The sequence below is a fragment of the Trachemys scripta genome, chromosome 7, assembly GCF_013100865.1.
Source record: "Trachemys scripta elegans isolate TJP31775 chromosome 7, CAS_Tse_1.0, whole genome shotgun sequence".
NCBI classification, from domain to species: Eukaryota; Metazoa; Chordata; order Testudines; family Emydidae; genus Trachemys; species Trachemys scripta.
In genome coordinates this window covers 96,353,197-96,368,519 of record NC_048304.1, presented here as the reverse complement: position 1 = coordinate 96,368,519, position 15,323 = coordinate 96,353,197, and the positions used below count along the sequence as shown (strand labels likewise).

At 38.7% G+C, this 15,323-nt stretch overlaps 1 protein-coding gene across 1 annotated transcript in view; it reads right to left on the bottom strand.

Annotated features, from left to right (window-relative positions):
- Nucleotides 1-15,323, bottom strand: part of DNTT (DNA nucleotidylexotransferase) — a 152,884-nt gene that overhangs the window by 113,990 nt on the left and 23,571 nt on the right. The window contains exon 4 of the mRNA XM_034776862.1: nucleotides 11,677-11,805. Within this exon, the coding sequence (XP_034632753.1) occupies nucleotides 11,677-11,805 (129 nt within the window). The remainder of the gene's footprint in view (nucleotides 1-11,676; nucleotides 11,806-15,323) is intronic.

Here is a 15,323-nt window from a genome sequence, read left to right as displayed (position 1 = left end):
TACAGGTAACCCGGCAGTGATGTAGATAGCACTGCTTCCAGATTAATCCCTGAAGTGCTGTCCAAATGGGACTGTCCAACAGTCAGGCAACTGTGGAAAGATGCAGACACAAAAGTTAAAATAGCGCTCAGCTTCAGCAGTCGATCCGGAGCCAAAAATAATATGCTAGGAAATTATTTAGCTGTTAAGATGGGTGTAACTCCCCCATAAAGATGTTCGTTCTCAAAGGCTGCAATGATCAACAAACGTGATCTTATAAAAATGGAAGAGTGGGGTTATGCTCAGAATAGGGCAATGAATTCAGATCTGTCTGAATTAGCCATCAAGGAAATAATATCTTATCACTGTAGATAGCAATTATATGAATTTGAAGAAATTGGGATCCCATTTCTAGATATATTTGGGTAAAGATGTTGAGATGGGCTCAAAGAATGCCAGAGCTCCATTCCACCTAGCCCCTTCCCTCCCCCTCCACAATTCTCTCCTTTTCTCTTCTCCTTATTCATGTATGTCTTCTATTTTATTATTTTTACACAAACCCTCATATATTATGTCTATATAGTATTGTCTGGGTTTGTATTGCCTGGTCTTGCAGCTTTGACAAGGTATAAAAATTGCATAATTCCATAATTCTACTGGACAGCCCGTGGAATGTGCAGTATTTGGAAACATATAAATAGTAAAAAAACAAACAAACAAAACAACAACAACAAAACTAACAAAAAGCAAAGGAAAAAGGACCAGAGAAAAGTCTGCAGTGATACAGAAAGAGGCAGAGTATCTTTGGGGACCAAACAGGTTTCCTTGTTCTAGTAAAATTGCTTGTTCGGTGTTAAAAGAAAGGGATTCTTTCTCCAGTTCTTTACCAGAATGACAGCCACCACTCCAGCAAGGGCAGTTTGGGAGTAAGAGATTATGGTCCAGATTATGATGACATTATCAGGCCTCTGCCCCATCCACACTTTGTTACTCTCAGCCTGTGCACTTTAACACTCCAGAATAAAGTTTACAGGAAGCCTCAGCTGGCGAGAGACTTTTCTTTTGTGGATGGTTGGCCCCAGCAGGTTTACACAGAGAACAGAACCTAAAGGTCTGGCTTCCTGCCTGCTTGTGAAGGTAAACTAGACAGACAGAGATATATGTAGAAAACAATTTCAGCAGGTAATTGCTATCATCATCATCACGTTCCTATTACGCCTCTGGCGTTTAGGGCAGTGACAAAGCTCCTCCACTCCTGTCCGTTTCTGGCAAGTTTTTCAATGGTTCCCCAGGTGTGCCCCAGGTTTTTCAGCTCGGCTTCCATAGCTCTTCGCCATCTTGTTTTCGGGTAGGGTGACCAGAAGTTCTGAAAAAATCAGGACTGTCCCAATTTTTAGGCATTTGTCCCACGTCCCGACCGATGTTTGGTCAGAACGCAATTTGTCCCGATATTTCACACTCCTGTTTTTGTTTTGTTTTGTTCCGCCGGCGGTGTTTTTCCTCTGCTGGTGGTACTCCGGGACTCTGCTTTTTTTTTTTTTTTTCCCTTGCTCTGCCAGCGGGACCTCTTCTCCCCCCCCATGTGTCCCGATATTTTCTTCATCCCATCTGGTCACCCTATTTTCGGGTGGCCTCGTTTTCTCTTGATTTAAGGTGTTCATCTTATTGCTACTCTGGTGATGGAATCAGTTTCCATCTGAAGCACATGGCCAATCCATCTCCAATGCCTCCTGGCAGTGATGGTGCTCAGATCCTCTTGGCTGCACTGTATCAATAGATCTTGGTTTGAGATTGTTCTGGGCCAAAAGATACGGAGGATTTTTCTGAGGCAGTTTGTATGGAATGAAGTCAGTTTGGACATGTCATTCTTTCTCATTCCCCAGCAATCTGCACTATAAAGTAGTGTTGAAAATATGCAGCTCTGATAAATCTTGAGTTTGCATCTTGCGTGCTCTAATGATCCCCAGAGTCTGTGTCGATGGGGGTTTTTTGCTCCTGCTAGGTTCAACCATGCCAGATTGGTCTGTGGGGTGGGGCCAGACAAAACAGACACCCTCGTCCTCCAGGTTGGGGGTTAGGCACAGAGTTAACAACCCCATCCCGTAAAAAACAAAGTATGTTATGGAAACAGAGATGGAGAAATCAACCATTACTGTGTGTGATGGCCTTCAGGAGTCAATGACCCCTATGACTGCCAATGATGAAAGCTGAAAGGAAGCCACTGGCATGAAGACTGAAGAACTCAACAGCAAGATAAAACTGTCCTCTGGTGTCCGTGCCTTGTTGTGGCGGGACAGCTTGCATAATTGCTATACAGTATGTAATAACGATACACGATTGTGACGGGGTGTACCTGGCCATTGCAACTCCCTACAGGAGGCCCCATGGTCCAACTACAACCTGCCCCATGAAGCAGCAAAGTGACAGGAAAGGAGCAGTGAAGGAGTGGCTAAAGAGTCCTCACAGCAGTTCAAGCAGCCAATCAGTACCCAGCAGGGTCAGAAAAAAGGAGCTGCAGGGCCTGAGAGATCAGTTCCTGGTTGGGACTGGAGGGGCAGGGAAGGGTGCTCCTCTCTGGCCAAAGGAGCTTAAGGGATAACCCGAGTTTGGTTCTGGCTGCATTTGCTTAAGCTGGGTTTGCAGGCAGAGAGAGGACCTAAGAAATCTAACCTTAAGGTAAAGGGTGAAGCAAAAAGGGGCCAAGTAGGAAGTGGCCCAGGAGGAAGCAGCAATGAACTGAAATCAAGCAGTGTGTAGTTACTATTTATAGGGTCCCTGGGTTGGAACCAAGCATAGTGGGTGGGCCTGGGTTCCCCTACTAGTCATAGTGGCATAAACCTCAAGAGTGAGTGGGGGACAGTGCTTATTTGAGAGTCCAAACAAAGGACTGAATTTAAAGGGCCTAGAGCTGGGGCTGAAGACCCTAGTGAGAGCAAGAGAACTGTTCATTTATTGAACTCTATTACCCTGGAATGTATTCATTTGGACTTTGTGACTTGGCTGCAGGGCCAAGCCACTAAAGACCTACCAATGTCAGCTGGCAGCCTGCAGGGCACACCAGGAGTATGAAAAAAAACTGCAATACCACACCTAGCCACTATAAGGCACTTAGAGGTGAGTGCCCACATTGCAATGACTAAAAGAGTCTTCTTCCTCATTTGACTTACAAGCTAAGGATATTTCTTTTCAATCCAAATAGCAAGCTCTCACCTGAACACTTAAATAGATGCATTTTCCACAGAAGTTCAAGTTGAGCTGGCATTAGCTATCATGATAAATGTAGCTATATATAATACAATAGCACTGCTATTTTAAGTAGGTAGTTACTGCTTGGGGTAGACAGATCTTGGAAAAGCTGTTTCACTACCTTTATTTAAGAAGACAATCAGATGTAGCATTTTAGTTAGGGGTTGTTGACAGTCAAGGAGAAAAGATTATCAAAGCACTTTCTTTCAATCTAGTTTGCATTATTCAGTGTTTTCCTGCCTTTGCAGAGCTCATTAAGCCCTTTTTAATAAACAATTAAACTAGTGTTGAATATGCATTATTATCTGTACAAAATATTGCCTGCAAATACTGCAATTAATTATAGATCTGTCTTTTTACATTAAACTAGTTTTGACTTTTTTTTATAAAATTGTTCTACTTTTTAAATAAGCAACTTATTTCCAAGAATAGTAGCTACCTGTTCAATGCCATAAGAGTGCATTGGATAATATTCTGCAGAGGTGGGGTGGCGGGAGGGAACATGAAACAGTTCTGAATTAACAGATTTAAATTTTCTTAAATTGAATAAAAAGAAGCTTGCAGCCTAGTAGGACATCACTGATGAAATCTGTGTGCAGTGATATAATCAGGAAAATGTTACTGGCCACTGACCAATTCTAACTCTTCAGGGCTTCTTAACTTAAAAGGCTGATGTATCCTATCCTGCTTATTGATGAAAAACAATACAGCTTAATTGTTTACATAAAAATAGTTTAGTGGAAAACCAAATTTCTAGAGATCTCTAACAGATTTAAGAGTTTCATCATCTCCAGGGTATTCTCCAGAGGATGAGGCTTTAATTAAATGTGAAAGAAAGCTGGGCAAAATTTCAGCTCTTCACTTTCTGAAATGCTTTCATTGCAAAATTTCCTTTTCTTGCCCAGTCCTCTATCTAGCACATGCTGGTGACATAGCTAAAATTCAGATGCTGAAAGAATGTTGCTGCAAGTGGATTTCACCTTTTGGCTTTCAGGACCAACTCTGCTCTGACACAAAAGCACACAAATTTCACTGTGCTAAGTGAAAAGGTATGGGAGGGGGTGTATTGGGGGAGAAGCTTTGAAGTTTAGTTTAAACTAATAAAAATACAAGTTGGTCCTCTTTTGCATTATATGTAAAATATGTGTGAAGCTCATGCATGACCTCTCTGTAAGCGACAAAGTAGTTTAGTTACATTGGTGTTTAGACCATTTTGAATTTGTATGGTCTATGAATCTTTGCCAGGATGGAACTGGATTCTTCTCAAAATTCTAATGTAGAAATGACATATCACCTATTTCACTGTGTCAAGACACAGACTGGCCTGAGACCACTGTGTCACTCTTGGTGGCTTTTCCACCTGAAGAAGAGACTTAGCAGTCAGGATGGAGCTCACTTCATTGGGCCAAACATTACATTCATTTTTATCTCCTGTCCTACAGTATTCAGTTTTTAAATCCCCAGCTGTGTACCTACCACTCCAAATAGTCAGACTGACTGTTACCACAAGCACAACTGAATAGAATTTGTAGCCACTTAGTAGCTCTGTAATTCCATTAAATATTTTCTCAAGTCTTTTAGAAACAGCTCCTTCTGTCAGCTTTCTTGGGTTTTAAATATCACTTTGCTCTAGATTTCTAAATTCTAGCATTATTTGCTGCCTGAATTTTCAGTCTTTGGATTACAACCAGTGTATTAGAATGGCCTACCCACCTCCTGGTTCTCTTGGCAATCATCAGTCATTAGAGTTTATCTATTTGCTTCTAGCACAGGCTCTTTATGCTGGCCTAAAATCAGAGACTCACTTTTATTCAAGGGCAGTTCCCCAGCAGTCCCTTCTTCTTTTAGCAATACACAATAATAGTTTCTCTTAAAGTGTGCTGTTTTTAAACACAATCCATCCTTCAGTCAAAACCAAAAAAATTGAAATCCCATGAGAAGGCACAGGGTCTTCTACTTTCCTCTTCCTAGATGAACAGGTGCTGTGTAAAATCTCCACAATAGCCCTCACCTCTCTCTTCCTCTCAGTCCACCAGACTAGATTAAAATAAAACCAAGGTTCAGGAACTAAACAGAACAGAAATTCACAACACCATCTACAGTGATGCTATTGGTATACATACATGGTCTTACATCAAAGGAAACTTTGTTTCTCATGAACCACAGTAATAGATCATCTTAATGACCCTGATGCATGGAACTCCAGATATGGGCACTGAAAAGATATGGACCTTCAAGTCAGATGTATGGTGTATGATTAAGAAGTCATTACCTCAGTTGAATGACCAACATCTTTTGAAAGATTGCACTAAATGGCAGCAGGACAATCATTTGACTATTCTTATGAGTCAACTATTATGAAGAGTCATTATTATTTAAGGACAATAAATAAATATCACTTTAGCCACAACTCCTATGACTTGATAGCTTGTGGCGAAGATGGATCTATTAAGTATCCCCATGCTCCCCGTGTCCCTAAACCTTCAGCTGTCAGAAGCTGGGACTAGACAGCAGAGGATGGATCATTTGATAAATTGCCCTGTTCTGTTCATTCCCTCTGAAGCATCTGGCCCCAGACACTCTCTGAAGACAGGATATTGAGCAAGATGGACCATCCAAGCTAAATGGACCATTGGTCTGATACAGTATGACCACTCTGGTGTTTTTTTTTTTCATTCAAAATAGACACAAGTTAATTTAAATAGGATTCATAATGAATAATCAACTTAAGTACAGTGGGCATATTGGAACTGGAAAAGGTTCAGAAAAGGGCAACAAAAATTAGGGGTATAGAATGGCTTCCATATGAGGAGAGATTAATAAGACTGGGACTTTTCAGCTTGGAAAAGAGGCAACTAAGTGGGGATATGATAGAGGTCTATAAAAGCATGAGTGGTATAAAGAAAGTAAATAAGGGAGTGTTATTTACTCCTTTTCATAATACAAGAACAAGGAGCCACCAAATTTAATTAATAGGTAGCAGGTTTTAAACAAACACAAGAAAGTATTTTTTCACACAACCCACTGTCAACCTCTGGAACTCCTTGCCAGAGGGTGCTGTAAAGGCCAATACTATAATGGGGTTCAAAAGGGAGCTAGATAGATTCATGGAAGATAGATCCATCAATGGTTATTAGCCAAGGTGGGCAGGAATGGTGTCCCTAGCCTCTGTTTGCCAGAAGCTGGTAATGGGTGACAGGGCATTAATCACTTGATAATAACCTGTCTGTTCATTCCCTTTGTGGCACCTGCCATTGGCCACTGTCAGAGGACAGGATACTGGGCTTGATGGACCTTTGGTCTGACCCAGTATAGCCGTTCTTATGGGCCTGATTCTCTTCTCACTGTCACCAATGTAAATCGTATATCATGAGTCAATTAGAAGACTCAGGCAAAATATATATTATATATAAATCCTAACAAGTAATTTTGAATTTACTAAATAGTCATATTTTATCAGGCCCCATAATTCTGAATGGCCAAGAATAATTCATTGATATTCACAGTAAACAAACCAGGATTATTATTGTTATTTTGTTTATTTGTATCATGATAGTACTCAAAAGCCTCAGCCATGAGCAGGGCCCCATTGTACCAGGCCTTGTACAAACACTAGGAAGACCTCCAAAGACCTTATAACCTAATTTTAAGACAATAAGTGAAGGGGGCAGGGGAAGATGATGAGGGTAGCAGTAATAAGATTCTGAGCTCAACCAGATGGATCTGAATCATTTATGTATAATAAAAAATGTAAATATCACCTAACACCAACTGCTCTCAAAGAAGTCAAAAGTAGATGCTTGGTTTCCTGTAGATATAACAGTAGAAGTGGATCTTGAGGAAAATTTGAAGGACATAACAACAGTGTTCCATTATAGTATGGAAGAACGTGTGAGGGCAGTTGTGGAAGAAGAGGACAAACAGGCACTCAAGGTTGGCACCGCTGACAGAGAATGACAATGCAGTAAGAGCATCAGCACTGTTGTATTGATTCTGGTTACTGACTGTGCAGCTGAAAGCATTTAGTATAATGTTAAAACACAAAATGCTAAAAGGAAATCACTTACACTAAGGAAATCACATGTACTAAGTATATTGCCAGAGGAAGTAGCACAATTTCAGAAATAGGGTGTGAATTGTGATTGCTGCAGGGTCTAAAGGTATTTTATATCCTAGCTGTGTTCTAGATAGGATTCTCCCCCAAATTATTTTCAAAAATGAACAGGAGATATTTCCTCTTCTGAGCAAGCCACCTACTCCTTTTGGTTAAGTACACATAGAGCATAATTTATGTTGCTATTTTGACACATCATCTGGAGATTTTCTTCTAAAAATGTTATGTCTTGAGGAGCCAGAGGATGTTGTGGGGCATATGTCTAGTTTAATGTATTTCCACCTACAAGAACCCGAAGTTGATTGTAAAATTAAAGCTAGGGCCTGTTTAGTCTGATTTAAAATATAATAAAAATAAAATTATTAAGTTACTAGAGTCACTGAGACAGCTAACTTTTGTAACATATTCCTTTAGGTTCAATAATCACATGCAAAAGGAACAGAAAAGAAAGTTAAACAACCATTGTTTTTTCCACTAACAAAATGGAAAGACAGACAATAAAGTGTCTTTGGATGGGTGAGGTTCTGTGGCATGCAATGTGCAGGAGGTCAGACTAGATGATCCCTTCTGGCCTTAAAGTCTGAGTCTTATCCATACTAAACATTCACATTTTTATTACCATGAGTAACAGCCAGAGCTGAGTAACATTCAATAACATTGGTAATAAGCCTCAGAAGCACAGAACTATTTGCCTCTGACTTAATTAGCTTCTTCTGTAAGAATTAAATTGTATTATTCTCTAAGAAAAATGTCTGTCTTGAGTTTTATTGCAGCCCAGTATTAATATTCAAATCAACTCTCCCTCTTAGGCAAAGCCGAATGACAGTATTTATTTACCACATAAAAACAAGATGCAGCTTCCCATGTGCACTTTTTGAGGGGAGAGAAAGGTAACTTGCTATTCATACATTAATTTTAGAACACTACTTTGCTATTATATTCTGTCATAATATTAATGTTTAGGACAGAAGCAAAGAAAATGTATTAAACAACAGCCTCTGGTCAAACATATTATCCTGTGATCCTGCAACCTTGTTTGTCTGAATTATCCATATTCACACAATTAGACAACAGGACTGCTGATGGAGTCAGGGTTACAGGATCAGGCCTTTAGTTGTTTGAATAAGTAAAGGAAATCATGGTGCTCTCTACTAATCTATGGTATATATACAGCTTTTATAACTCCATCTCAGCTCTCACGATTGTCTGTGTTAATCACTTCATTTCATGGATTCAACAGTCATAGGTTTTTAAAGTACATTCCCCCTTCTTTTTCTTCCCTGTTTTCTGCAAATTAAGAAACTTTCATGTATTCTATCTGCTACATACTATGGGATACTTTGTGTGTTTAGGCACAGATTTCAACAACAGATGGTAATTAAACTGCCCAGGGGAAGTCCTACAAGGCATTTTGCCTCACATGCCGCTCGGAGTCACAACTCCTTCCCTGCTCGCACCCAGCTCCTGAGGAAGTAGTAGTGTGCTGCTAGCATAAGCCAACAGCAAAAAACAATAGTCATCACCGGGCTCATGTATGCAAAGCCAAGACTCACACCATATCCCACTCCGACATTCCAGGGTTTGTAATACTTGGTTTTGGATTAAGTACAACATCGCTATAGTGTTTTTACTCTTAAATTATGAATATATATTCTCCATTTTAACATTTTTTTAATCTGGAATTTATCAATAAAATTATATATATATATATACACACACACACACACTGTACGTGTCAAGTATTACTATTAATAAACAGAACTGTAGTTAGAGATGTGTTTTATAGTTACACATATGTAAATACATAAAGTACACAGGAAGGGTGTACAGATCTATAATATTAAGAAGGTAAGTACAGCATATGACAGTTTTTGAGATGAGTTTTTCTATTTAACTAGAAAGTAATTAAAATTTTCTTTTTATCCTAAAATGCTTAAATAAATTAAGATATGTTTGAATGATTATTCATATCTAAAATTATTATTAAAATAAGAGCTTCACAACCTGAGCGTATGGAATTGCATAACGGAAAAAATTCAAACTTGTACTGTATCTTTGCATTCTGATTGGCCAAGATCAATCCATTTTAGATAAAATGTTCTAACAACTCATCGTATAGCTGGGCCCTCATGCTATCATGCGATATTGTAATGAAAGGTCAAAAGATATTTTTAAACATATTATAAGAACAGTATATTGAAAGTAATATATTTAAAATTAGCAATTGCAAGCTATTAATACAGCATTTAAATATCCACCAAGCTAACTTCTCAATAGCAACACTTAAAAGACATAATTACAATTAAGTAGGGCTGTCGATTAATCAGTTAACTCACGCGATTAACTCAAAAAAATTAATTGTGATTAACAAAAATTAATCACGATTAATCACAGATTTAATCACACTGTTAAACAATAGAATACTAATTGAAATTTAATAAATATTTTGGATGTTTTTCTACATTTTCAAATATAGTGATTTCAGTTACAACACAGAATACAAAGGGTACAGTACTCACTTTATATTATTTTTATTACAAATATTTGCAATGTAAAAATGATAAACAAAAGAAATAGTATTTTTCAATTCACTTCATACAAGTTCCATAGTGCAATCTCTTTATCATGAAATTTGAATTTACAAATGTAGATTTTTTTTGTTACATAACTGCACTCAAAAACAAAACAATGTAAAACTTTAGAGCATACAAGTCCACTCAGTCCTACTTCTTGTGCAGCCAATCACTAAGAGAAACAAGTTTGTTTACATTTACGGGAGATAATGCTGCCCACTTCTTGTTTACAATGTCACCAGAAAGTGAAAACAGGCATTCGCATGGCACTTTCGTAGCTGACGTTGCAAGGTATTTATGTGCCAGATATGCTAAACATTCGTATACCCCTTCATGCTCTGGCCACCATTCCAGAGCACATGCTTCCTGCTAATGACCCTTGTTAAAAAAATAATGGGTTAATAAAATTTGTGACTGAACTCCTTGGGGGAGAATTGTATGTCTCCTGCTCTGTGTTTTACCCACATTCTGCTATATGTTTCATTTTATAGCAATCTCGGATGATGACCCAGCATGTGTTCATTTTAAGAACACTTTCACTGCAGATTTGACAAAACACAAAGAAGGTACCAATGTGAGATTTTTAAAGATAGCTACAGCACTTGACCCAAGATTTAAGAATCTGAAGTGCCTTCCAAAATCAGATAGGGATGAGATGTGGAGCATGTTTTCAGAAGTCTTAAATGAGCAACACTCGATGTGGAAACTACGGAACCCAAACCACCAAAAAAAAAAAAAAAATTAACCTGCTGGTGGCATCCGACTCAGATGATGAAAATGAATGTGTGTGGGTTTGCACTGCTTTGGATCATTATCGAGCAGAACCCATCATCAGCATGGACACGTGTCCTCTGGAATGGTGGTTGACTCATGAAGTGACATATGAATCGTTAGAGTATCTGGCATGTAAATATCTTGCTACGCTGGCTACAGCAGTGCCAGGCAAACAGCTGTTCTCACTTTCAGGTGACATTGTGAACAAGAAGCAGGCAACATTATCTGCTGCAAATGTAAACCAACTTGTTTGTCTGAGCGACTGGCTGAACAAGAAGTAGGACTGAGTGGACTTCTAGGCTCTAAAGTTTTACATAGTTTTATTTTTGAATGCAGTTATTTTTTGTTCATAACTACATTTGTAAGTTCAACTTTCATGATAGAGAGATTGCACTACAGTACTTGTATTAAGTGAATTGAAAAATACTATTTCTTTTATTTTTACAGTGCAAATATTTATAATAAAAAATAAATATAAAGTGAGCACTGTATACTTTGTATTCTGTGTTGTAAGTGAAATCAATATATTTTAACGTAGAAAAACATCCACAAATATTTATAATAAGCTTTCATGGGTAAAAAAAAAAAACACTTCTTCAGATGCAGCGGGGTTTTTTACCCACAAAAGCTTATGACCAAATAAATCTGTTAGTCTTTAAGGTGCCACCAGACGCCTCGTTGTTTTTGTGGATACAGACTAACATGGCTACCCCTCTGATACTTCCCAAATATTTATATAAATGGTATTCTATTTTTGTTTAACAGCACGATTAATCACAATTAATTTTTTTAAATGCAATTAATGTTTTTAATCATTTGACAGCCCTACACTTAAGATCAATTTAACTTTAGATTCGTCAGGTTAGTAAATTCCACTCCTCATGGTGCACAATTCATTGTGAATTTGCCAACTGTAATGTGGATGACATTGACACAAGAACTATTTTAGTTTACTGTCCTCAGCTGTAGGTTTCATGGAAAATCTATTACCGTGAACTTTTTGTTGCAGTTATTTAAAGTGGTCCTCCTTTGACATGCATACTGGGAGACCGTGCCTGCAACAAATGATGAAGCTTCTGATTCCGGTGTATCTGAAGTAGCAGGATAAGCTTGTTGCACCTGAACAGAGAGGGGTGGGGGAAAAGAAAAGAACTGAGTCTGTCAAATAGTCTGGAACACCAAAAATATGCTCCCAGAACAACAGAATAGTGAAATCATCCATTAATTTCATTTCCTAAAATCCACTGAGAAAACTGATTTCTGCGGTAATTACACCTCTAACCTGATAATGCTGTCCTCAGGAGCCAAAAAATCTTACCATGTTATAAGTGAAATTGCGTTATATCGAATTTGCTTTGATCCGCTGGAGTGCACAGCCCCGCCCCCCCGGGTCGCGTTATATCGGGGTAGAGGTGTACTGTAAGTGCTCAATTTCTGTAGAAACACCATGCATGTAGATTTCTATTGGCCATAGCGATTACTTGAAAACTCTATGGATCATTCAAATCAACCCACACTGGATTACAAGGACATTGCAGAGAAGATAAATAATGACAAGCCATTAAGCAACTGCTTAAATCAAACATTTGCTTATATTCTAGTTCCTGCCATACATATATTTTTATTATTATTACTTTACACTTACCTATGATTTATGTCCAAGGATCTCAAAATACTTTACACAAAAGTCAATGCTTGAACTGGGAAAATGTGATGGCCCTCCCTCCATCCCATGAAACTTTTCCCCACTTTTTCACCTCCAACAGAAGTGTGAGGTATAAAATACCTGCATAGATCTCTCTACCCCCATTGAAATATTAACAAGAATAGGTAAATATTATTATCCCTAGTTTCCAAAAGGGAAAATGAGGCAGAGAGAAGTTAAGCAACTTTCACAGCAGGTCAGTAGTAGAGTTGGAATAGAATATACCCATGCAGTGTAAACATGAAGGCTTTGGTCTTTGCTTAAAATTTAGATTGACCTAGCTATGTGGCTGAAGGATATGAAAAAATCACACCCCTGTGCACTGTAGTTGCACCAACCTAACCCCCAAAGTAGATACAGTTGATGAAAGAATTCTTTGACCTACCTACTGCCATTCAGGAAGGTAGATTATCTACATGGATGGAGAAACCCATTCCATCGATGTAGGAAGTATCTATACTGTGGTGCTAACACCAGTAGGAATGACCTAAATAGCACTGCTTCCTTTGTTAGTGAAGCAAGATTCCCAAACTAGAATAGTTAAAGTTTGAAAGAACATAAATAGTCATTCCACGTACTCCACTTGAACTGGTTTAATATTGGTGAAGTCAGGGAGGAAGACAAAAGATCAGGCTTATAATGGGAAGCTTGCTTCCACCTCAACAATGGAAAGATGACCACTTTTTCTATAATATGTATGCGAAGGGACAATTTCAACCACACTAAATAAGCTATTATGAATATATTATTTCATGTAAAAGCTGCTATTGGATATGAGCCAGTGGAGAATAGAAGAATTCATCCAGTTATGTAATGGTACGCTCACAAACTCAAGGTAATTTTTATGCTGCTGAAGAAAGAGAATTTACTGACAATTTTCACTATTTTGAAAGGAAGGAACTTATTGCCTGTCTGTCTAAGGCTGTTATAGTGAATAGCCAAAAAGGGTTTCAGTGAGGGTCAGCAGCATTACTCTGCCACTCTTGTATACTTTCATGAATGACACTTTTAAACTGATTTTAAATCATAAGCACTATGATTGATTATAGCTAATGTAATGCCTGAAATACTATGCCACTGGGAAGATGGTGAACAAAAAGAATCAAGTATCAAGGGGTAGCCGTGTTAGTCTGTATCTACAAAAACAACAAGGAGTCTGGTGGCACCTTAAAGACTAACAGATTTATTTGGGCATAAGCTTTCGTGGGTAAAAACCTCACTTCTTCAGATGCAAGAAGTGTTAGTCTTCAAGGTGGCACCAGACTCCTTGTTGTTTTTAACAAAAAGAATGTTGCTGAATAGAATATATAGTAAGGCATTATTTTCATTAGGCTGCAAAGGCAGCTATCCAAGAACTGGAGTCCTGAGAAGAATAATCCATGGTGGAATTGAATCCAGGTATCAGGCAGGTAGGCTGAGAACATACCAAGAGCAATAATAAAGCAGAAACTCTTTCTATGTGTCCAAGAGAATGGTAAGATGGCACATACACATCCTGCCTTTGGAAAATTATATGAGCTTTTTCCCACCGTTAGTATCCACAAAGGTTATGTTTTTAATTAACAAGACCTGGTTATATAATTAACAGAACAAACTTGGGACAGAAATCAGTAGAAAAAAGTATTCAAACTATAATTACTGTAGTTTGATTTGTAGGGCCCGTTAAGGTGCCAGCATGAACACTAAAGAAATTGTTTCTTTCTATCATCAACAAAACATAAGAGCAAGGTTTATTTTGCTTTTTAGTGTGGAGAACAGATGGGAGATTATTGTTTGTACAGATTATGGGACAAATCCAAATATCTCTGTCCAGCAAGAATTACACTGCAGCTCCCCAACCCCAACCGCACATTTTGCCTTGCCACTGCCAGCCAATTTACTGTACTGTATAGAAACAGCTACTAATAGGATTGAAAAGTATCTATTAATCTCTCTCTTCCATAGCTCTGGATCGCTGTTGCCTATAAAATGCAGATTATGGTCAATTAAATAAGGGCCAAAGCAATTTGAAAATGCCCTGGTATGTAGGTCTCCTAGTTGTTTTGACAAGTAGCTCATAATATCTACGCAACTGCTACAGAACATCTACACATATTTCCCATTAGAGTGCACGTGAGAAAAGAGTTTTAAACCTTTCGAAAGCTCTGTTTCGCTGTATGAATTTCCCTGCTATAGTGCTTGTTACTTCCATGTATGGGAAGAATGTTTCCATTTCCTTTCCTCTTTTATAGAAGTATAAATACTGAACTCCTGATTCTTTAATGCTAGAAATATAAAATATCTAATTGGATAAGACCAAATCAAGTCTCTGGATTTTCCCCAAAATGGGTGCAAATTAATGCTGCTCTCATTTTCCATCTCTTTTTCTGAATGTGAGATAAATTCAGCCAAACGGAGCCCATATAGTAGAAGTGAAACATTAAGATGGCAGTATTCTGAACAGAGAAGCTCATTGTCATTCCTTTTACAATGATATTTTCAGTGCTTCATGAGCCAGAGAATATCTTAGTCTCACTGCAATTGGTTACAGTGTAAGAGAGTCCTAGGTTCATGGCTAACCTTGGAAAGGCCTACTTTGCTCTATTTTAATTTTTTTTAATCAATGCAGACACAAAGACATATATGAGAATAACAAAGAAAAGTATAATGTTAACTAGGGTTACCATATCTAATAAATAAAAAAAGAGGACCCTCCACGGGCCCTAGCCCCGCCCATTTCCCCACCCCTAGCCCCGCCCCAACTCCGCCCCTTCCCCGCCCTAACTCTGCCCCCTCCTCCCTCCCACTCCCAGCCATGGGGAAAGGGCTGCCCCAGCGCTACCGGCTTCAGGGTTTGCCGGGCAGCCCCAAGACCCTGCGCCCCCGGCCGGCGCTTCCCCAGCGCAGCTGGAGCCTGGGAGGGGAAGCGCCCAGCCGGGGGCGCAGGGTCTGG